The sequence below is a fragment of the Delphinus delphis genome, chromosome 7 (assembly GCF_949987515.2).
Source record: "Delphinus delphis chromosome 7, mDelDel1.2, whole genome shotgun sequence".
Classification (NCBI taxonomy): Eukaryota; Metazoa; Chordata; class Mammalia; order Artiodactyla; family Delphinidae; genus Delphinus; species Delphinus delphis.
In genome coordinates, this window is record NC_082689.1 from 69,676,804 (window position 1) to 69,700,711 (window position 23,908).

The window sequence follows — 23,908 nt, forward strand, 5'->3', positions numbered from 1 at the left end:
CCTTTAGCTTATGCTCTTTTCTGTTGATGATGACGGCTGTAATCTGTTGGTCCATAAAAATTAGAATAGTACAAAGTAAAGCTGGAATAACAGCAGCTATTACTGTCCACCATGGATTTGGGCCTAAAGGTGTAATAAACCAGCCACGATCATCTCTTGTGGGCTGTGAAAAATTAAAGAATGCACAGTTATTAACTGGATTAATGAATACCTAATCAAATTGTCTTACAGATAATACCAGGAAAACCCTAGTTATAAACTGATGTGCCAAGTGAATTATATATTTAATAATAATAATATTCACAAAGCATTTATAAGGTACCAGACACTATTCTAAGTGCTTTAAATATTTTAACTCATTTTTTTCTTCACAACAGTCTAAAGAAGATACAGATAAGGAAACTGAGACATAGAGAGGTTCAGTAAATTTTTCAAGGTCCCAAAGCTAGTAAGTGGTGGAGATAGGATTTCAGCTCTGACAAACTGACTCACAAATTTGTGTTCTCAATCAATACCTATATTAAATAAAATCATATTAATATTTATCATTTATGATTGGCAAATTTATTTACATTTACAAATATCACATTGACCACTGTGTATAACTCTTATTTTAGACGTGTATCCAGGTCACTATGTAATAATGTCAAAAAGACGTTTGGTCACATCATGGGCTCAGGGAAAGGTTCAAACATGGCTGGTGCCTGAGATGAGACCCAAAGGAAATCATTTTGACCATTCTTTGAGGAAGTCCCTAGCTATTTTTTTTTTTTTTTTTTTTTTGCAGTACGCGGGCCTCTCACTGCTGTGGCCTCCCCCGCCGCGGAGCACAGGCTCCGGACGCGCAGGCCCAGCGGCCATGGCCCAGGGGCCCAGCTGCTCCGCGGGCACGTGGGATCCTCCTGGACTGGGGCACGAACCCGCGTCCCCTCCATCGGCAGGAGGACCCTCAACCACTGCGCCACCAGGGAAGCCCCCTCGCTCTTTTTGATAGGTGAGAAAACAGGTTCAGAGAGGTAAAGTAACTGGCCCAAGGTTGCATAGTTAGTAACATGGTCTGAACTCTATTCCAGACCTAATTTTATCTGTTTCCAAGGCCTATCCACTGTGCGTCACCCTTACTTTCAAAATGCTTCCTTATCTTTTAAGAATATAGATATTCCCGCTGGAATAATTGACAGAAATTTTTTTCAAGCTGCCTCTAGGTTTCCATTTCTGTGATTTCTATTTTTTTAATATTAGGCCAAAATTTTAGTCATGCTGTGGGCATTTTATTTACTGTTATATTAATCTATATTCTTTATATTTTCATGAAAATCCCAAGAACTAGGGTTATAGCCATCATCTGAATAAAAATTAGACCTACAGAGATGGAGAGATGATAGTAAATCCTATGATAACTTCACCTTGAAAACACTTGGTACTTGCAGTTTTGGAGATGGGATCCCAATGGCATAGTCAATTAAAACCATACACAGAATCGTAAGAAAGACAGCAAAGTCGCTCACTATGGATCGCACCTAAACATAATGAAAACACTTGTCACTTGAAGGAACTATAAATAGTGAAGAATACTCAGGAACATAATCTAGAATCACACGTTATAAACACTTTATGACATAATATCATAATATTATATTTTACGCATACTATAATATTACTACTAACTCTTGTCATATTTATATTTATGTATCTCTGTCATTAGGATGAATACACACTCAACATTTTCAAAATGAGGCATTATGGAATAGCTACAATGGTGATTGTGCTGTTTTCATTTAAAATCTAAGTTTATTATGGGAATCTTGCATGATACAATATCACTACATCAGCAGTGCTGATAAAAATCTAAGCTTATTATGAATTCCAGTATGTGAATATTTATTTCACAGAATAAGGTTGCATGGCTAGAATTTCGCTATATTTTAGTACTCTTTCTCACGTAGGTAACATTTTAATATCATAAACCTGAAATACCATAAAATAAAATTATCTATTTTTATTGAAGTTAGTTAGTTTATCTGAGCTACAAGTATGGCAGCAGGTAATTTGCACAACAGAGTAAGCAAATTTAAAAGTTATTCTATGTAAGCCAGTTTTTAAAGCCATTTCTCTTTTATAAAGCCTTCATTGAGAAAAATTCTTAAACAATAATCAACAAGATCTGCCTTTTATTAGGCTGCCTTTATGACGCACACACAAACACATACAAAATGCAGGAGTTTGATACAAAAAACATAATTCTATATTAATCAAATTAAGCTTTGGGGGGAAAGAAATGAATCTTCCACGTTACGGAAGGAAGAGGTAAGAAAAACAGAAGTTTCTCTCAAACAGCAGTTCTTAAAACATTTTCCCAGAGTAGAATTTTCATCACAATTTTTAGCTCATCCCTAAAAAGCTTGTTTTCTTGTTTCCTTTCTTTCTTTTTCTTTTCTCCTTCCTTCCTTCCTCCTTCCCTCCCTCCCTCCCTTCCTTCCTTCCTTCTTTTTTGGCTGAGTCAGACCTTATAGGTGTTACTTTGCAGTGTTAAATATTGAACTAAGCTGTTTCTCTGTTTACTTTCCTTTCCAAATATGCAGATGCAAACGTGGTGGGTTAGGCGGAGGGACTGACACTTTAAAAATGAAAAAGAGGATAGTGTTCCAATGAGTCTTGCAGGGGCTTTCCCAATTACAGAATGTAACAGTGGCTCCTATGAGGTGTCTGTCAGGCTGGAATAGTTCCCACTGTTCACTGGGCAAGAAAGTGACAATCAGTAATGCAGTGTGTGCTTCTGAGTTCCAAAAATGAAAGTGGGAAAGTGGGAGTTTATCTCTGGGATTTGAAGTTAGGAGATAAGCCTGGAGGGAATGTGTACTCCTAGCACTGTATCACAGAATGCTTTCTCTTACCTCCCTCACCATGCCCACTCCTAAACTGGCAGCTCAATCACACAAAAACCTTTTCCTGGCTCCTTTAACGACAGCAATAGCTCTTTCTTTTGTCCTAAAACACACATGACTCCATAACATGCTTTATGTTGGTTCACGTTTTGATCAGAAAAATTGTAGTCTAAGTACCTTGGTTGGAAAATAGCGGCTAGTCTTGAACTGCTTCAGTGTGGCTGACAGAGTAACTGTGGAAAAGAACAGGATCACTGACCAAAATAGAACATCTGGAACATATGGGTGCTCGTGGCCACAAGCTCGTCCAACATACTCTCCATGTAATGATTTGCATTCCTGCCAGAGGAAGGAAAACAAATGGAGCTATTAAGCAAAAAAGGTGGACACGTTTCTTTCAGAAAACTAACATCTTAAGATCGCTTGCAGTTGAGTTGCTGAAGTTTTCAGTTATGGCTCCTAGTTGCATAGGTAGTGAGCAATATGAACCACTTCTAAAATTCTTGCCTTTTCAAATTAAGTTTAAATCTATGAAACTAACTGATTTATCAATCACCATCTTAATGAATTTTCACATCAACCCTATAAAATAGGTAGTTGTTATTATTTCTATTTCATGTCTGAGGAAACTGAGGTGTAGAGAAGTTAAGTAATTGGCTATGGGCTCACCGCTGCTGGGTGGCAGCAGAGTTGTGATACAAACATGATATTCCTTTGGTGGGAATATTATTAAAGAAGAACAATGATTTTGTAGAATTATCTAGTCCAAAAGCTCCCAAGAAAGGTGAGAAAAGCAACAAAAAACTATGATACATTATTACTGGAGTGAAACTGAAAGTCAAAGATGGGGCTCAAATTTAAATTATAGAACAAAAGAGAAAAAAGTATAGAAGCAATGCAAAGTTCATATTTACTATGACTTCTTCATGGTCTTTTTTTTTTTCCTGGTATATATTTTATAAGCCTCTGAAGGATCATTTCTAATTGCTGCCTTAGCCATGAGGTGGCAGCAAAGTCAAAAAAATTTCCTTTCTTGGGAGGAAAAAAACTGAGCATTTTAAACATTAATATTTTGAAATTAAAACTTTTTAAAAACGTTTTGCTTTTTACTATTTTAATTTAAAGATTAGAACACTAAATTTTAATTTTTTATTTCAAAACAGAGAAAAGAATGGTTTAAGTGATCCAGTGACCTTGTTAGTACTTGAGATATCTGGACCTGAACAGAAACTGAATTGTGCCATATACTTAAAGATCTTAGAGAAAAATATGGACTGACGGACTGATCACCAACAGAGACTGTCCAATGAACAAAGTTTCAGGCCCTGGAGTCCTTGTATAGCAGAAAACAAATACCTTCAAAAGATTCTAGACTAAATCACAGATTGTTACATGGTTATCCAAAAACAAACTAGTAAAATCTACTTGGGGCAGCTACCCCTAAGTCTAGGATTCTTGAGAAATATTGTTTGTATACTTTATAATTATCTAACACAATTCCATTCCCTTTTCTAATCTAACTGCAAATGCTACATTCTTTGCTAGCTAAAGTTGAATTCCAATTATCTATTTTAATATAGAGCACAATGACTTGGCTAATTGAAAAACCAAAGAAAAATCCCCCAGGCCTTAATTATAGCTTTAATTTTCCTTCTTTCAAAACTCTGTTAAAATAGATAAAGTAGCAAAAATGAATCCTTGAATTTTTTAGTCTGGTCTCTTGTCCCTTGTCCAGAGATACTAGTATAGCAATTACTAAGCAAAGTAATGGTTAAGAAGAATGGATAAATACAAAGAGGAGCTAGAAGCTCTGTTGTAAACACATTATCTAAATATTTGTGATCAGTCTTTTGTGCAGATATAAAAGTCCTCCAAGTCTTGGACTTGGCTGGGTCTTGTTCTCAAATCTTAGGAACATAGAAACCATTTAAAGGATCATTTAACTGTCTTATAATCTATAATACATTGCCAATAGCTTGCCTAGTTACTTTAATTCAAAGCAAATTCGAAAAGCGTATTTATTTTTTCTTCCTTTTAGGGGGACAGTATGCTATTTAAAAAGGAAAAATTGTGAACTACTAAATTCTACATTTATTTTCTGGTTTATACTAACTGTACCTTTAACACACACACACGCGCACGCACACACACACACACACACACACACACACACACACACAAAACAAGTACTGAGATTTGGAAGAGAAAACTAAATCCAAATCCTGTTCTCTTATTTTGAGTCTCACATATGGTTTCACTTACAAAAATGAAAAACTGCTTGTTGACAAACTCATTTCTACTAATTATTCTTCAACACGTTCTAAGTTTCAGCAGTGTTATAAGTTGGTAAAAATTAAGTTTGATAAAATAAGAAATTAAAGTTGGCATTAGTGTCCTGCCCCTTACTTATATATAAGCTAAATATGTAATTCTGGCACTAAAACGATTCTTAACCAATTGCTAGTTAATTGCTTGTGAATATTTTAAACCTCGCCTAGGAATTCCTTTATAATGACAGATTTTGAGATACTGCTAAAAATATATATAAACATAGAAACCTAAGTGTTCTAGCTTGCTATAAAACACTTGAATTAGGCATTATTCACAATAGCCAAGATATGGAAATAACCTAGATGTCTGTCAATGGATGAATGGATTAAGAAAATGTTGTATAAATATATAACAGAATATCATTCCCTTAAAAAGGAAGGAAATCCTGCCATTGCAACAACATGGATGAATCTGGAGGACATTATGCTGACTGATATAAGCCAGACACAGAAAGACAAACACTATATGATTTAACTTACATGTGGAATCTAAAAATGTCAAACTCAGAAGCAGAGAGTAGAATGATGGTTACTAATGGCTGGGGACAGGGAAACATGGGGAAATATTGGCCGAAGGGTACAAACTCTCAGTTATGCAGGATAAATTATGAAGATCTAATGTATAACATGGTGACTATGGTTAATAATATTGCATTAAATAATTGAAATTTGCTGAGAGAGTAGATCTTAGTTGTTTTCACCAAAAAAAAAAAAAAGGTAACTATTTGAGGTGATGGATATGTTAATTAGCTTGATTGCGGTAATCATTCACGTCATATACATATACCGAAACATCATATTGTATACCTTAAATATACACAATTTTTATTTGTCAATTATACCTCAATAAAGCTGGAAAACAAAATAAACCAAAACAAGATATTTACATTAAATAGTAAATCTGTGATTTGAGACTATTTTTCAAAACGATCATTAAATATTTATTGAACACTTATTATGCATACAGCTGTTTGGGAGAATCAACGAAAGCTAAAGTTCTTTGCCCTTGCTGAGTTAGCAAGGTATAAATGACAATTAATGAGTTATGTAACAATTCAATTAAAAATCATCACGTGAATAATATACAAAGTAGATATCACATGACTATTTTTACAAAACTAGTTATAATAGCCATTAGCACAGTGCTTTATTAATACAATGTTTTTGATGATACTAATGGTTATGCTGAGGAAAGAAATCCCAGAATAACAATTAAGACAAAACAATTTTATGGCCCTCATTGACTTAAAAATTGTAAGATTTTTTCATTATGTAGCATTCCCTTTGGTGATAAATGCTATTTCTGGTCAAGATTAGCAATTACCTATTGCAAAAACTGCTTTTAACTAATGAAAAATAATATGAAAATTTCTGCCAGAATGTTAACTCCCAGTACAGAACTTCAAGAAAAAAAACCACAGTGGTTTTTTCAAGATTTGCTTTGATTGCAAAATATTTTTCACTGTACTCTGCTTGACCCTAAAACTTCTAATATTTAAAACTAACTCATGGCTAGCTAGATCAATTGTGCTATGAGTCTCTTTGAAAGTTATGATTCAGGGTTTGCTACTACATGGAATGAATATTATTATTTAATATTAAATTATTCAAGACTATAAAACACAGAGTAAATTATCATGTTAAATAATTTAGAGATGAGATTATTGGGTTACTGTATTGTAGGGGACACCAAGATGAGGGACAAAAGCAAGGGACTCAAGACATAATATCTTTATAGTTTACAAAAGGGAAATATAAGTGGAAGATGCACTGCTGAATGGACCAACCACAATCCCATGTCTAAATTCTGCATAACGATAGCATTCTTTCTTGTTCAGCTCATCATTTCTTTTACTGATCGATTTAAATGGCTCTCTGAAAGGAAACAGTTTGGTAATGTTATTTTTTCTAAGAAAAATAGGACAGAATAAATGTTAACCATAACAGAAGAAAACAACAAAAGTAAGTGAAGGCTTATTTTAGAGCAAATGACTAGCATAAGAGGAAAAGTAGTAAAATATAGATCAAGATAGAATTTTAAACAGAAGGTAAGTAATTTGATTTTGATTCTGAAAGAAAATATTTAATGAGGAAAATTGATAAAATAGGCAATAGGTCAAGTGCTCTTACAAGAATCATGTTTAGAGTTTTATAACATTTGTACAACAAAAAAGATTTCTATGTGTCACTAACTGGTTCACTTACTAAATGATATGTTTTTCATAAAATGAACTAGAATTTATATAGTTTTATGCCCATGGTTATAATGGGATTTGAGCTTACATGGGTAGATAAAGTGGCAGAAGCTTTGGATTGTAATGTTTGTAACTGGGAAGAATAGAGAAGAAACTAGAATGACTCAGATTTTAATACTTATTAAAACCAGAACACTTTCGATTTTTCCAATTATGAGATTTGATTGACCAGAAGTAAAGGATGCAAATGTAGATGGAAAAGGAGGTGCACAAATATTGCAAGAGATTAAGAAGAACTGAGAAATTCAGCTACGAGGGGGGAAAAAAGATACCACAAAAAAAGAGGAAAGCCAAAAATATTTTTAAAGGTATAAGATTTAACTTTGATAGGTGAAAAATATGTTGCCATTCTATTTCTTGAATGGAGGATAAAGAGAAAATGGAAGTAAGAAAATCTTCCTGAGGGAGGTGCCAGAATTTTATTAAGAAAAGTGACTTTTGTTTTTCCAAAAAGTTCAATATTTACACTAAAATATTAACAAACATCCCCTCCCCCTTAACATATTCTGAACAGCTGGAGCAGTATTACAGAGTAAAGTAAAAGCATTCTGGGTTCTTTACACAGAAGGCTGACTTAGTTCTGCCATACGGTTTCATTTAGGTCAACACTACTCTTATTTAATGTGCTTTCAGTTAATCTAGTCACATTATGCCATATATGTGTGCTTTCAGAGTAACTCAGGCCTAATAACTACTGGAAAAACTTAATAATGAAAGAAAACCCCAGTAAACTTCTGCATACTTGAAATGAATGAAATCAAAACCATCACTTTTATAATAGTATTTGTTTAAAACACTTAACTTAGTGGCAATAATTCATTCAAAAAGTCAATAAAAGCCCTTATAGTAATAAGATTCAAGGTATGACCTATTTTTCTTTTTTAAAAATTAATTAATTAATTTATGGCTGTGTTGGGTCTTTGTTGCTGCATGCGGGCTTTCTCTAGTTGTGGCGAGCGGGTTGTGGTGTGCGGGTTTTTCATTGCAGTGGCTTCTCTTGTTGTAGAGCATGGACTCTATGCGCACGGGCTCAGTAGTTGTGGCTTGTGAGCTCTAGAGCGCAGGCTCAGTAGTTGTAGCACATGGGCTTAGTTGTTCCGTGGAATGTGGGATCTTCCCGGACCAGTGCTCAAACCCATGTCCCCTGCATTGGCAGGCGGATTCTTAACCACTGTGCCACCAGGGAAGTCCATGACTTATTTTTCAATGTTTCACTTACCGACACAGTTAGGTTCTCCCAAATTATGTCAGAGGCAGAAATATTGGACTCCCTCCATTCCTTCAAAGTATCATTGCTAGGATTATGTGGTTCCACACAGTTACACCTGCAAAGGCAAAACAGTGTCTTTTGTGAAGTATCTTTTTGTCACCATGCTTAAAACAAATGTGTGATGGGTCCTTCTTCCCCAGTCACAGCCTTCCTCCATCTGAGAGATAAGTAGGTAGGTCATCCTAAACTCCAAAACACACTATTTTCAGACAGAGGACAGATATATTGCTAGGATTAGATCACTTCTAATGTTTCCTGGAATGAGAGGTCATTCCCTCTCTGTCCCCATCAGAGGAAATTTTTTAAAGTGTAGGTTAGAACACAGGGCTTTTGAGGCCTTTTAAACCAAGATGCTTTCTAGACCTTACAATAACCATTTGCCTCTAAATTATAAGTCAAGTGGGAAAAAATTATAAACACTGAAATGTATTATTATAATTACTTATTTTTATTAATACTGTATAACTATATCAATTAAAATTGGAGTTTATAATTCATATTTTAGAGATCATTTAGAATTTTGCAATGTAATTTAAAATTAAAGCTAGGTTGAAGCAAGAACCCTAGGTATCTCAGGATATACTTTCTTTGTGATGAGGGATAGTTCTATTAAAAATCAAACAATCAGTATGCAAAAGATTTTTGAATAGCTACTACATATAAAGTAACATGATGAACGCTGGGTGGGGTAAGAGCAGAGAGAATAGGAAAAAGCTGGGCAAAGTGGTACTGTTATGTAATAAAAAACAGCTTTTGATCTCATGTTCTTTATAACTTTGTAAGTAAATGAGAAGACAAAAGCAAAGATTATCAATAAGTTAATTGTCTTAGATGTTAACTTCAATTTACAAATTGTTTGAAAAATTCATTCATAAGTCTATTATTTGCCCTTCAGAGAGCATTTTCTTATAGAAGCATTTTATAAAAATAGTGGTTGGGCTCTCAGATTAAGCCACATATATACTACATAACTTGTATATTAGCTGGATTGCTGTTTTAGTGATATTAATTGAACTGTAGAACCCAACTGCCATTATTTCTGTAGGCAAATATTTTACAGTCTCTACTTGATAAATTCCTCTGCCTAAGCAACAGTCTCTCTTCTTCTTTATTTTTTTTCGGTACGCAGGCCTCTCACTGTTGTGGCCTCTCCCGTTGCGGAGCACAGGCTCCGGACACGCAGGCTCAGCGGCCATGGCTCACGGGCCTAGCTGCTCCGTGGCATGTGGGATCTTCCCAGACCAGGGCACAAACCCGTGTCCCCTGCATCGGCAGGCGGACTCTCAACCACTGTGACACCAGGGAAGCCCTCTCTTCTGTCTCCTACGTCAGGAATTTTAGTCTGTTCTTTTTTTTTACCACCACTCATTCATTTTTCAAAGTGTACTGAGTGTCTATTATTACAAGAAACTCTCCTTAACTTGGGCAATACAGACAGGCATGTTCCTGCTCTCACTAAGAGATGTTAGAGTATTCCCCACCTGGGCTCACATGGGGCTGGGCCTCTAAAAAAACAGAGGATTCCAATGAGAAAGTTGTTGATGAGGATTTTAAGGGAATGAGACATGGCAGTATTAGCTACTATGAGCAGCTACAGTGACCACCATGGTATCAGAGGGAGGAAACACAGCAAAAGGGAAACAGTCCCCTGAGATGCAGTAATAGTCATTCATTAATGCAATTTCTTCAAATCTATAGGTTCTCAAGTCCCAGATTAGTTGTACATAATCCCAGAACACAAGATTATGTGTCAGAAAGGCCTTTGTCCTTTACTGGCTGTGTGGCCAGGGGCAAATTATTTAAGCACTCTAAATCTTGGTTTCCTCATAAATAAAATGCAGACTGAAATGCTTACCTTGTAGAGCTATTATGAAGAATAAGTAACATGATATATATTAAGTGCCTGGTATACATTTATGCAGTTTTGAAATTGTAGCTGCCATCATCATCATGGTTCTCATCATTATTTTCTGGTTCATTTTTCAGTTTTTCATAAGATGTAATAAAACTGTTAACTTTCAATTAATGTAATACAAAAAAAACACTAGGCTTTTCTCTAACATGCTGATAGTCTTTATTTTGCTTCCAGTGCTTTAAAGAGAATTAAATTCTGACCAGCATTAAAACAGTTTTGCTACTATCACTGAGAATCTATCAAAAGAAAGAAAATTCCTGTTTAATTTTGACTCTAGGTCATTAGATCACTAGGCAAATACGGTAAAGATAATATATGAAGAGAGAGAGAATAATTTCATTTAAAAATATCTTAAATTATTAAAAAATAACACTAAAACCATTAAATCACTGAATATTTTCTAAAATTAAAAATCAGGTTTGGCTTCTAGCTTAAGAAAGAGGACTGAACACACATGTTTATTTTCTCATTACCTAGAATTCATTAACCAAAGAAATAATATAAAAAGAAACATGAGGAGAAATATCAACAAAAGAGAGATGTAAACAAATGGAATATGAAAAGCATATGAAAGCAGGATGTTTGTAAAAGCAGAACAGAAGAGTAATACTAACAATAATAGTACTTTTATGTTTAATCCTTAAAATAGGTAGTATTAATCACATGAAAATATCAAGGCACGAGTGATGTGGCCAAGGTTACACAGCTAGAAACATCAGAGCCAGAATTTAAACCTAGGCAGTCTGCTCCTAATGACTAACTTAAAAAAATAGAAATATTTACATAGAAACATAAATATATATACATATAAAATTTATAAATTTATATAGGATATATATATATCCTTCCAACTGCAGTAAAGGAAGGACCTGGCCTGCCAAGTAGAATCCCAAAAAGGGTCTGAACTAAGAGAAGATGTTGGGATGAAGGAAAGAGTGTTTTCGAACCTAAGAAAGCAGTGAAAGAACTCTCAGAATGACAAATGTATGGTAGAGCCCAAGAGTGAACCAGGGAAGAAGTGAAATCACAAGATGGCTGAATGGAAAGTCCCAGTGCTCCTTCCCCCATAGAAACTTCAATTAACAACAATATATGAACCAAAATATTGTGACGAGAATTCCAGAATCCAGTTAAGATGTTGCAGTACCTGAGTGCAAAGCTGTGAACAGCCACATTCAAACAGGTAAGAAGAGCAATTTCACTTTAACTGCATCGGCCCCTCCTCTAAGCTGGCACAGCTCAGCAGTGGTAGAGAATACCCTGGCTTACACTTTTTACACTGGGGGTGAAGAGAAAATAGAGGCTGCATCTGACATTCCAGCTCTTCAGAGGGCTACTGAGGAACTGGTATCTGTCTTGTCATAAAATGTCATAAAATGGCAACTGTCTCACCTAACCTGGGATGCTGATGGGGACTCATCATATGGTAGATATCTGGAGGCCTCTGAGAACAAGAGATAGCAGAGAATCTTGCTACTGTAAGTTCTATGGTTTTACAGTAGCAAGATTCTCTGCTATCCCTTGTTCTCAGAGGGAGCAAAATATTATGAGCCCCTGGAAAAAGAAACCAGCAATACTAATTGAGAAATTGCACACACGAGGCTCAGAGAATTTGCATCCCCTTCCCTCCAAGAAAGGGTTAGAGAGGCCCCCAGAATCTCTAGTCAAGCTGATTAATAAGAGTCTTCTGCACAAAGAGCAAGTTCCTAAAGGCTATGAAAGGTGGCTGTTATTTCAAATGTGCCAATCCTAAAACAAAGTTATGGGACACATGAAGAAACAGGGCAACATGGTCCATACAAAGGAATAAAATAAATCAGAAACTTATCTTAAAGAAACAGAGGTATATAAATTACCTGACAGAATTAAAATAACCATTATAATGATACTCTATGAGATCAAGAAAATGATGCATAAACAAAATGAAAATATCAACAAAAAGATAGAAAATATTTAAAAAGAACAAAATAGAAATTTTGGAGCTAAAGAACACAATAATTGAACTAAAAAATTCAGTAGAGGAGTTCAACATCAGACTCAATTAAGCAGAAGAAAGAATCAGTGAACTTGAGGACGGGTCACTTGAAATTATTCAGTCAGAAGAACAAAATGAAAAAAGAATGAAAAAGAGTGAAGAAAGCCTGAGGAACACATGGGATATCATAAGCAAATCAATATATGCATCATGGGAGCCCCAGAAGAAGAAGAAAGAGAATAAGGGACAGAAAGCTTATTTAAAGAAATAGTGCCCCAAAACTTCCCCAAAATGGGGAAGGAAATGACATCCATATTTAAGAAACCCAATGAATTCCAACCATTGTGAATCCAAAGAAATCCATACTAAGACACATTATAATCAAACTGTTAAAAGTCAAATACAGAGAAAATTTCAACAGCAGCAAGAGAAAAGCTAACCACCATGTGCAAGAGAAGTTCCATAATACTACCAGTGGATTTTTCAGTCTGAACTCTACAGACCAGAAGGCAGTGGTATGACATATTCAAAGCGCTAAAAGGGAAAACTTCCAACCAAGAATACTATATCTGGTAAAAAATGGGGGACTTCAAAAATGAAGGAGAAATAAAACCTTCCCAGGTTTCAAAAATAAAGCTGAAGGAGTTCATCACCACTGTATCTGCCTTATAAGAAATGCTAAAGGGAATCCTTCAAGTTCAAACAAAAGGACGCTGAACAGCAACACAAAAACATATGATAGTATAAAGCTTGCTAATAAAGGTAAGTATATAGACAAATACAAAATACTGTAATGGTGGTACATAAATCACTTTTAATTCTGGTATAGAAGTTGAAGGACAAAAGTATTTTTAGACACTATTACTATAAAAATATGTTAATGGATACACAATATGAAAGGATGTAATTTTTGACATCAATAACATAAAAAGTGTAACAAGGGGGGAGTAAAAGTGAAGAGTATTTGTATGCAATTGAAGTTAATTTTATCAGCTTAAAATAGATTGTTGTAAATATAAGATGTTTTATGTAAGCCCCATGGTAACCAAAAAGAAAATCCCTTTTTGTGTAGAACATCCACAAAAGAAAATAAGAAAGGAATCAAAACATATCACTACTAAAAAAAAAAAAAAAATCAACAAAACACAAAGGAAGTAAAAAAGAGAGGAAAGGGGGCAGGTGACAAAAATGTTACAAGACAGAAAACAACTAATAAAATGGCAATAGTAAGTTCTTCTTTATAAATAAGTACTTAAATGTAAGTGGATTTTACTCCCCAATCAAAAGACATAGAATGACTAAATGGATAAAAAAAAGATCTAACTATATGCTGTCTAGAAGAGACTTTTGATTTAGGAACACACATAGAGTGAAAGTTAAAGTATAGAAAACAATATTATATGCAAATGGTAACCAAAAGAGAGCAGGTGTCAGGGTGGGTCATAATCATATCAGACAAATAGACTTTAAGTCAAAAACTGTCAAAAGAGACAAGGAAGGACATTATATAAGGCTAAAAGAGTCAATTAACCAGGAAGATACAACAATTAAAAAGATATACGCACCTAACAGCAGAGCACCCAAATATATGAAGGAAACATTGACAGAAGTGAAGAGAAAGATAGATAGTAACACAATTATATTAGGATATTTCAATACCTCACTTTAAATAATGGATAGATCCAAATAGAAGATGAATAAGGAAACAGAGGACTTGAACAACAGTATAGACCAAATGAACCTAATAGCATATATAGAACATTTCACCCACCAGCAGCAGAATACACAGAGTTCTCGAACACACACAAAACATTCTCCAAAAGAGATCACATGTTAGGTCACAAAACTAGTCTCAACAGATGTAAGAAGACTGAAATCATACTAAGTATACTTTCCAACCACAGTGCAATGAAACTAGAAATCAATAACAGAAGGAAAACTAAAAAATTCACAAATGCATGGAAATTAAGCAACATATCCTTGAACAACCAATGGACCAAAGAAGATATCAAAAGAGAAATTAGAAAATATCTTAAGACAAATGAAAACAAAAACAACATACTAAAACTTATAGGATGCAGCAAAAGCAGTACTAAGAGGGAAGTTTATAGCAATAATTGCCTATATTAAAAAGATGAAAATTCTCAAATAAACAACCTAACTTTAAAGCACAAAGAACTAGAAGAAGAAAAACAAAGGCCAAAGTTAGCAGAAGGAAGGAAATAATAATCATCAGAGCATAAATAAGTGAAATAGAGACTAGAAAAACAACAGTAGAGATCAATGAAACTGAGTTGGTTTTTTTAAAAAACCAACAAATTGACAAACTTTTAGCTAGACTAAGAAAAAAAATAAAGACTCAAAATTATAAATGAAAGAGGAGATGTTACAACTAATGTCACAGAGATTAAAAGGATTATAAGAGATTACTATGAGCAATTCCAAGCCAACAAATGGCATAGCCTGGAAGAAATGGATAAATTCCTAGAAACATGCAATTTATCAAGAATGAATCATGAAGAAATAGAAATTCTGAACAGACCTATAGCTAGTAAGGAGTTTGAATCAGTAATCAAAAACTTCCCAACAAAGAAAAGCCCATGACCAGATGGTTTCACTGGCGAATTCTACCACACATTTAAAGAACTGATGCCAATCCTTCTAAAACTCTTCCAAAAAACTGAAGAGGAGGGAACACTTCCAAACTCATTTTATGAAGCCAGAATTACCCTGATACCAAAACCAGAAAAAGACATCAAAAGAAAACTAAAAAACAATATTCTTAATGAATATAGATTCAAAAATCCTCAACAAAATAATAACAAACTAAATTCAACAATACATTGAAAGGATCATACATCATAACCAAGTAGGATTTATCCGTGGAACACAAGAACGGTTCAACAAACAAATATCAATCATTGTGATACATGACATTAATGGAACAAAGGATACAATCACATGATCAACTCAATAGATGCACAAAAAGCATTTGACAAATTCAACACCCTTTCATGAGAAAAACACTCATCACACTAGGAATAGAAGGGAATTATCTCAACATGGTAAAAGTCATATATGACAAGCCCACAGCTAACATCAGAATCACTGGGGAAAAACCAGAAGCTTTTCCTCTAAGATAAAGAACAAGACAAGGATTCTCAATCCTGCCATTTCAATTCAAAATAGTACTGGAAGTCCTACTACAGAAATTAGGTAAGAAAAAACAGCATCCAAATTGGAAAGGAAGAAGTAAAATTATCTCTGCTTACAGATAACATAATCTAATACAAAGAAAACTCTAAAAATTCCATATATAAAAAAATTGTTAGAATAAATGAATTCAACAAAGCTGCAGGATAAAAATCAACATTAAAGGGGCTTCCCTGGTGGCACAGTGGTTGAGAGTCTGCCTGCTAATGCAGGGGACACAGGTTCATGTCCTGGTCCAGGAAGATCCCACGTGCCGCGGAGTGGCTGGGCCCGTGAGCCATGGCTGCTGAGCCTGTGTGTCCGGAGCCTGTGCTCTGCAATGGGAGAGGCCACAACAGTTGAGAGGCCCGTGTACCGCAAAAAAAAAAAAAAAAAAAAAATCAACATTAAAAAACTCAGTTGAGTTTCTATAAACAACAATATGCAATCTAAAAAGGAAATTAAGGAAACAACCCCACTTAGAATAGCATCAATAAGAATAAAATACTTAGAAATAAACTTAACCAAAGATATGAAAGACTTTTATAGTTTTAAGTGTAAAAGTCTTTCATATCTTAGAGGACACAAATAAATGGAAAGATATAAATGTGTTCATGAATTGGAAGACTTAATATTGTTAAAAACACCCATATTACCTGAAGTGATCTACAAATTCAGTGCAATCGCTACCAAAATCCCAATGACATTTTTTATAGAAATAGAAAAAATAATCCTAAAATTCATATGGAACCATGAAGGATCCTGAATAGTCAAAACAATCTTGAGAAAAAAAGAATGAAGTTGGAAGCCTCACACTTCCTAATTTCAAAATATATTACAAAGCTAGAGTAATAAAAACAGTATGGTACTAGAACAAAGACAGATATATAGAACAGAATAGAGAGCCCAGAAATAAACTCTCGCCCATGCAGTCAAAAGACCTTCAACAAGAATGGCAAAGCTGCACAATGGGGAAATGCTGAAGTCTCTTCAACAAATCATGCTGGGAAAATCAGATATCCACAAGCAAAAGAATAAAATTGAACCCTTATCTGACACCATACACAGAAATCAATTCAAAATAAATAAAAGACTTAAACATTAGACCTAAATCTATAAAATTTCTAGAAGAAAATGGGGAAAGCTTTATTACATTGGTCTTAGCAATGATTTCTTGGATATGACACCAAAACACAGGTAATAAATGCAAAAATAGACAGTGGGACTACATTAAACTAAAAAGCTTCTACATAGCCAAGGAAACAATAAGCAGAATGAAAAGGCAACCTGTGGAATGGGAGGAAATACATGCAAACTGTATCTGATAAGGCATTAATATCCAAAATATATAAGGAGTTGCTACAACTCAATAGCAATAAAACAAATCACTCAATTTAAAAATGGACAAAGAAAAATAAAAAATATAAATAAATAAAAATAAAAATGGACAAATGACCTAAATAGACATTTCTCTGAAGAAGATCTACAAATGGTCAATAAGTATATGAAAAGATTTTTTACATCACTAATCATCAGGGAAATGCAAATTGAAACTACAATGAAGTATCATCTCACACCTGTTAGGATGACCAATATGAATGAAACAAAACAAAACAACAGAAAATAAGAAGTATTGGTGAGAATGTGGAGAAACTGGAACCCTTGTGCACGGTTGTTAGAAATGTAAAATGATGCAGTCACTATGGAAAACACTCTATAGGTTCCACCAAAAAATAAAAATAGAGCTACTACATGATCCAGCAATCTCATTTCTGGATCCAAAGAGAACTGGATCTTGAAGAGATATTGCATTCCCACGTTCATTTCAGTATTGTTTGCAATGAGCCAAGAAGTGGAAACAATCTAAATGTCCATCAACAGATGAATGGATTTTAAAAAGTATAATATATACATACAATGGAATATTATGCAGCCATTTAAAAAAAAGAAGGAAATTCTGTCATATGCTACAACATGGACGAACATTAAGGATATTGTGCAAAGTGAAATAGAAGGACAAATACTGCATGATTCCACTTATATGAGGTATCTAAAATAGTAAAACTTATAGAAACAGAAAGTAGAATTGTGGTTTCCAGGGATGGGAAGAGAGAAATGGGGAGTTGCTGTTCAATGGGTACAGAGTTTTAGTTATGCACTACGAAAAAGTTCTGGAGATCTGCTGTGCAACATCTGCTGTACTCTACACTTAAACTTTTAATAAAGAGTTAACAGGACAGAATTATTCAATTCTTGGGGAAGCTAGAGGACGTTCAAGCACAGAAGCCCAGAGCAAAAGAAGGTAGTCAGCAATTCCAGGAAAAATAAAAGGCTTTACAAGAAAGACATGTTCCAAAGAGGAAGAAAACTGAAATATATAATGATTTTGAGCAGCTCATGAAATGCTGAAAAAGAAGATTCATTTTGCCATGATGTTAAGAACACTGTTGGGTTTTTATTCTTCACTATATATATTTTTAGTTATTTTCTTAGTGGTTGCTGTACAGCTTACCACATATATTCAGTTATTAGGCTCCATTAATTGCTCGCTGATTGTGCTATTGTTTTTGACAGAAACCTGGGGCATAAAATGCTCTGGTGGTATGATGCAATTAAACTCTAGCTCCTTTGCAGTTGAGGTCATTGTTTGAGGTTCTTCTGGCCCCAAGAGGACTCTCCTTAGCTGTCTCTTTTCCTGGTTCTCTCTGGTATAGTAGCTGGCCTATTGTTTAGCCTGTGTCTCTCATAAAGCTACCTACCTCCTCTTAATTGCTTTTCACCAGAACTTCCATTATTTTTTTAATTTAGTTTAATTTTTATTTTATACAGGAGTATAGTTGATTTACAATGTTGTGTTAGTTTCAGGTGTACAGCAAAGTGATTTAGTTATATATATATCTCCCTTCTTTTTCAGATTCTTTTCCCATATAGGTTATTACAGAATACTGGATTGAGTAGAGTTCCCTGTGCTATACAATAGGTCCTTGTTGATTATTTTAAATACAGTAGTGTGTATATGTTAATTCCAAACTCCTAATTTATCCCTCCCCCCCACCTTTCCCTTTGGTAACCATAAGTTTGTTTTCTTTCTTTTCTTTCTTCTTCTTTTTTTTTAAATGTAGTTTCCTATTAAAGGAACTTCAGGTGTGAGGTAGGTCAGGGAGATTTTTTTAAATTAATTAATTAATTAATTTGTTGCATTGGGTCTTAGTTGTGGCAGGTGGGCTCCTTAGTTGTGGCTCGTGGGCTCCTTAGTTGCGGCTCGCTGACTTCTTAGTTGCAGCACATGGGCTCCTTAGTTGTGGATCACCAGCTCCTTAGCTGCTGCATGCGAACTCCTAGGTGCGGCATGCATGTGGGATCTAGTTCCTGGACCAGGGATCAAACCCAGGCCCCCTGCACTGGGAGCACAGAGTCTTAACCACTGCACCACCAGGGAAGTTCCCATAAGTATGTTTTCGAAGTCTGTGAGTCTGTTTCTGTTTTGTAAATATGTTCATTGTACCATTTTTTTTTAGATTCCCATATAAGTGCTATCTGCTCTTAAAACAATTTCCAGAGACTTTCTATTATTGTTTTCTAGAATGACTTTCACCAGTAAAGTTGTTTCACCAGTGAGAGGGTCCTTAGAGTTCCTTATGCTACCATTCTGGAAGAATGTTGTTTTCTGAATGCCATAGGAGTCATGATACTAGAGCCATAGAGAAGAAAATGTAACCTATGCACACTACTTGACTCTAGAGTGAGAAATATTTAAATAGCTATAACTATGTAAAGGTTTTTAAAATGTGGTTTTAAAAAGGTTTTTTAGAATCAACCTTTAGGCAAATTGTTTAACACTTAACTATGGTTAGAGAATAAAAGATATGTTAACAACCACTACAATAGAATCAGGGGTAGGGAGATAGAAGGAAGAACAGAGAATTGAAAGGAAAGGTAGAATTATTTATCTCTTCTTAAAGTATAAACAATTAATAAACGGAAACCTCATGTAAATAGAGTTGGGAGACCAGATGGGGGAGCTACATGCCCCAAGACAATTTTAGAGCTCAGTAGGAAGAAGAAAGACTTCCTCCTCTTTCCTGTCAAGAGCTCATCCAGGGAGAGGCTGTCACAATTCAGCCAATGAAAAGCCATGGACTGTTTGCTTACTATGGCCCTCCCAACTCCTTTTCCGCCTCTAGAAGAGTTCTTCTCTCCATTTTTGCAGGGGGCTTGCACGTTGTTATGCTTGCTGATCCCAAATTGAAATTCTTTGCAGATCCTGAATAATAACCCCCCTTGTTTTGTTTTGTTTTGCTAGAGAAACAACTGGCAGTCTATTTGTTTTAGGTCAACAATTTGATGGCCCTTATGAGAATCCCCAGAAAACCCCCAACAACTCTGAGGCTGGTGAGCAAACAGGTGTGGTACCAATATTGAGCCCTTGTTGCTCACTGCTTTTTTCATCAACCCTGGATTTTGAGGGTTAGTCTTTCTCCTGGATTTGAGCTTCCATCCACTTTGCATTTTGAAGCTCTCCAGGTTTTATTCAGGATCTATTTTAAGGTTTCTTCCTTTCTGGTTAAGGCCTTGCTCTGTATGTGAGTATTCATTTGGCACTTTGGTATGATTTTGAAATCAGACTGTTCCAGCTGGAACTGGCTAGCCTTCGGCCCATTCCTTTTGGAACAGGAGCTGTTCCTCCTGGAACTGGCTAGCTTTTGGCCCATTTCTTCAGGAACAGGGGGATGTTTCATTGGAACTGTGCCAGTTCAGCCTTTGGCCCAATTCCATTTTGAATAGGGGCTGTTCTATTGGAACTGTGCTGAGCAGCTTTTGGCCTGGCTCCTCTGGGACTAGACTGTTCCCTTAGAACTGGCTGGTATTAGACCTGCAGGTTATTTGGGCTGTTTAAGCTATTTCAGCTATTTGAGCTCCTTGAAAATTATTCTCTTACTCTAGAGAAACCCTCCAAGAAATGGGATCCCAGTTATCTAAATATTTTGAGGGTCCCCCTCTTACAGGGACCCTGGCCAATTTTTGTTTGAAAACCACGATTCTTCCTCAGGCACATTTCTAACTAAATGGATTGACCCAAACAAAGGCAATTTACAGTATCAATGGCGATTATGAGGAACTTTTTATATCTCCAAACTTAACTTTTCTTAAAGCTGAATTGGACAACCATAGCTCTAAAATTTCCAAAACTGAATGGAATGCATATTTCAATTGGTAATTTGAGGGTTCCAAATGTTATCAAGAGCCTAAAACCGCCTCTCTGCAAAATAGGACTTTAAGTTTTACTGAGGCAAAGAAAGAAAGAAAGATAAAATGGCTTCCTAAGCCTCATGCTCTTCTTCTTTGGCTTCTTTATCTCAGGCTTTGCCTCTGGTGCTACCTTCCTCCTTTCCTTCTATGCCATATACAGCTCCTCTATACCCTCAGTTCCACCATACTAATTCTCTCACTGAAGTTCCCTTTTTCTCTGAAACTCGCCACTCCCTTTCCCTCTGAACTTGTCCCTTAAAATTAAGCCTTTCGAGGATCCAGAGGCTAAACCCTTAATTTCTTATACTCCCTGGATTAAAGGTGAACTGCCAGCCATAGTCAAAGATTTTGCCAGAGTAAATGAAGATTCTCACAGATTTGCTGAGGAATTTAATATAGTCAGTCAAATTTATCAACTGGGTTTCTCTGACATATCAGCTAGTTCATATACTTGTCAGTGAAGGCCAGGTTCAGCACTGGATGAAAAATGCTAATTGGGAAAATCTTAAAAGATCTCTAGAATTACAACCAGAGACCCACCTACTAACTTATTATATGATCAGGCTCAGGAAATTGCTAGGTGTCTTCATAGGGCAATTTCTAGGGCTTTTCCAAAGCCTATTGATTAGAACAAAATTCAGACTTATACACAAAATTCTGATGAATCTGTTCATTACTATTACAATCGACTTCAGATTAGTTTTTAAGAAAATTCTGGTCTTCCTTCAGATGTTGTTTCACCAAGGTAGCTTTTAACTCTATGTTTTTTAGTGGGTTGAACCTGGATCAGCTCACTAAATAGGATGCAATGGGAAATTGTGTTCACTCCAGATTTAGTTAATCTGGCAAACCAGCTCTCTCACACTCTAGAGGAGTCACGTAAAAGGGAGACCACTAAAATTCTTAATCTTCAACTCCAGCAAAGTAAGCCCCCTAAATGAAACCAAAACCCTCCTAGTTTCTGCTATTATTACAAAGAGCCAGAACATCAGAAAGGAGATCGGTACAAATGTACCTTCAGTCCTCTAACCAATGTCCTCTCAATTCTCAATGACATGGCTTTTCAATGTCCTCTCAATTCTCAATGACATGGCTCCGAAGAACTACAGGGGCTCTTCGCAATCTTCTTCTTAACTGGCTTAGAGAAACATTTCTCCAGATTGAGGATGAAATTCTTCCAGTCCGAACTGACAACAGAGCCACACTCTTGGTGCTCAGCCCCACTACAACAAAGTGGCCCCTGCCTTGGTGTACTAAAACAGTCCAAATAGTGGGGATCTCTAATGAACCTCAAGAGGTTTCTGTCTCTAAACCTATTCCCTTTTGTTTAGGCCCTTTGAGAGATACACACCCTTTTCTCCTTAGTTCTTCTACCTCTAAGCATTTGTTAGGCTGAGACTTCTTAGAGAAGTATCATGCCAGAATTTCTTTCTCCCGAAAGGAGTAAATAATTCTAGGACTTCACAGTAGTCATTAAAGCAGCCAACCAGGTGAATTAAATGACCCTTTGACATCTTTTATTTGCTTTGTCTCTGATGGTACTAGAGTTGAATTCAGGAAACACTGATCATTTTTCTCTGTTGAATCAGCTACCACCCTCCTCAGGGAGAAAACCTCCAGCTAATATTGGCAAAATTCATAGCACAACTTTCATCAAGATTCAAACACATCCTTCAAAACTTCTTCCTGGAATTAATCAATAGCCTATAAGTAAAGAAGTCCTTCAAGTTATAAAGCCCATAATAAAAGCTTACAAGGCTCAAGGCTGCATTATCCCTTGTATTAGGTCCTATGATACTCCTATTTTGGGGGGTGGGGGTTGAGAGTTTATTCCTTAAGTAAGAACCAAGCTTAATTTATTCACAAAAGAAAAAAGAGTTGAGGCAAGGGGAAAGACAAGTTTTACACAAAATTACAACAATAACTCCCTTTGGTAAAATGGGTGGAGGTCTGGGCTTCCCTGGTGGCGCAGTGGTTGAGAGTCCGCCTGCCGATGCAGGGGACACGGGTTCGTGCCCCAGTCCGGGAAGATCCCACATGCCGCGGAGCGGCTGGGCCCGTGAGCCATGGCCGCTGAGCCTGCGCGTCCGGAGCCTGTGCTCCGCAAAAAAAAGGGTGGAGGTTTGTCTAGGATGTCAAAGCAATAAACAATATTGTTATCCCTTGACAACCTGTCATTTCTAACCCTCATATGATGCTAACATCCATTCCCATTGGAAATAAATTCTTTACTCTAATTGATTTATGTGGTACATTCTTTGGTATTCCAGTTGAAGCTAGCCAATACTTTTTTGCCTTTACTTGGGAAGAAAAACAATTCACCTGGACGGTAATGCCTCAGGGTTTTACTGAGAGTCCTTTTTATTTCTCACAAATTCTGAAGGCTCATCTGGTTGACATAAAGTTCCCTGGGGGTTCTGCTTTGTTGTAATATATGGATAACTTGCTTCTTTGCTCTCTGTCTCAAGCCTCCTCACAGGAAGACAGTATCCATTTGCTAAAGCTTTTAGTCTTAAAGGGACATTAGGTTGCCAAGGAAAATTGCAGTTTTCCCAAGCCCAGGTTTGATATTTGGGGCATCTGATATCAGAACAAGGGTTACACTTAAATTTAGATAGGCTTCATGGTGTCCTAAGTTTCCCAAAACCCAAAACTAAGCACCAACTGCAAGGTTTTCTCCGGCTAGCTTGTTACTGCTGAAATTGGATTCCAATTTCTCTCTTATGGCCAAACCTCTGTATTTTTTGATAAATAACAACCCTGACCCAATTTTATGGGAAGAATAAGATGATACAATATTCTAGTACTTAAAGGAGAGTTTGATAAACCCACCTGC

The 23,908-nt window shown here is 35.8% G+C and overlaps 1 protein-coding gene across 3 annotated transcripts in view; it reads right to left on the bottom strand.

Moving 5' to 3' along the window:
• Positions 1 to 23,908, bottom strand: part of SLC4A10 (solute carrier family 4 member 10) — a 317,528-nt gene that overhangs the window by 31,996 nt on the left and 261,624 nt on the right. For all 3 annotated transcript variants that reach the window (XM_060016683.1, XM_060016684.1, XM_060016685.1), the window contains 4 exons: positions 8,690 to 8,795; positions 3,063 to 3,224; positions 1,407 to 1,520; positions 4 to 163 (listed from right to left, as the gene is read on the bottom strand). In XM_060016683.1, the coding sequence (XP_059872666.1) occupies positions 4 to 163; positions 1,407 to 1,520; positions 3,063 to 3,224; positions 8,690 to 8,795 (542 nt within the window). The remainder of the gene's footprint in view (positions 1 to 3; positions 164 to 1,406; positions 1,521 to 3,062; positions 3,225 to 8,689; positions 8,796 to 23,908) is intronic.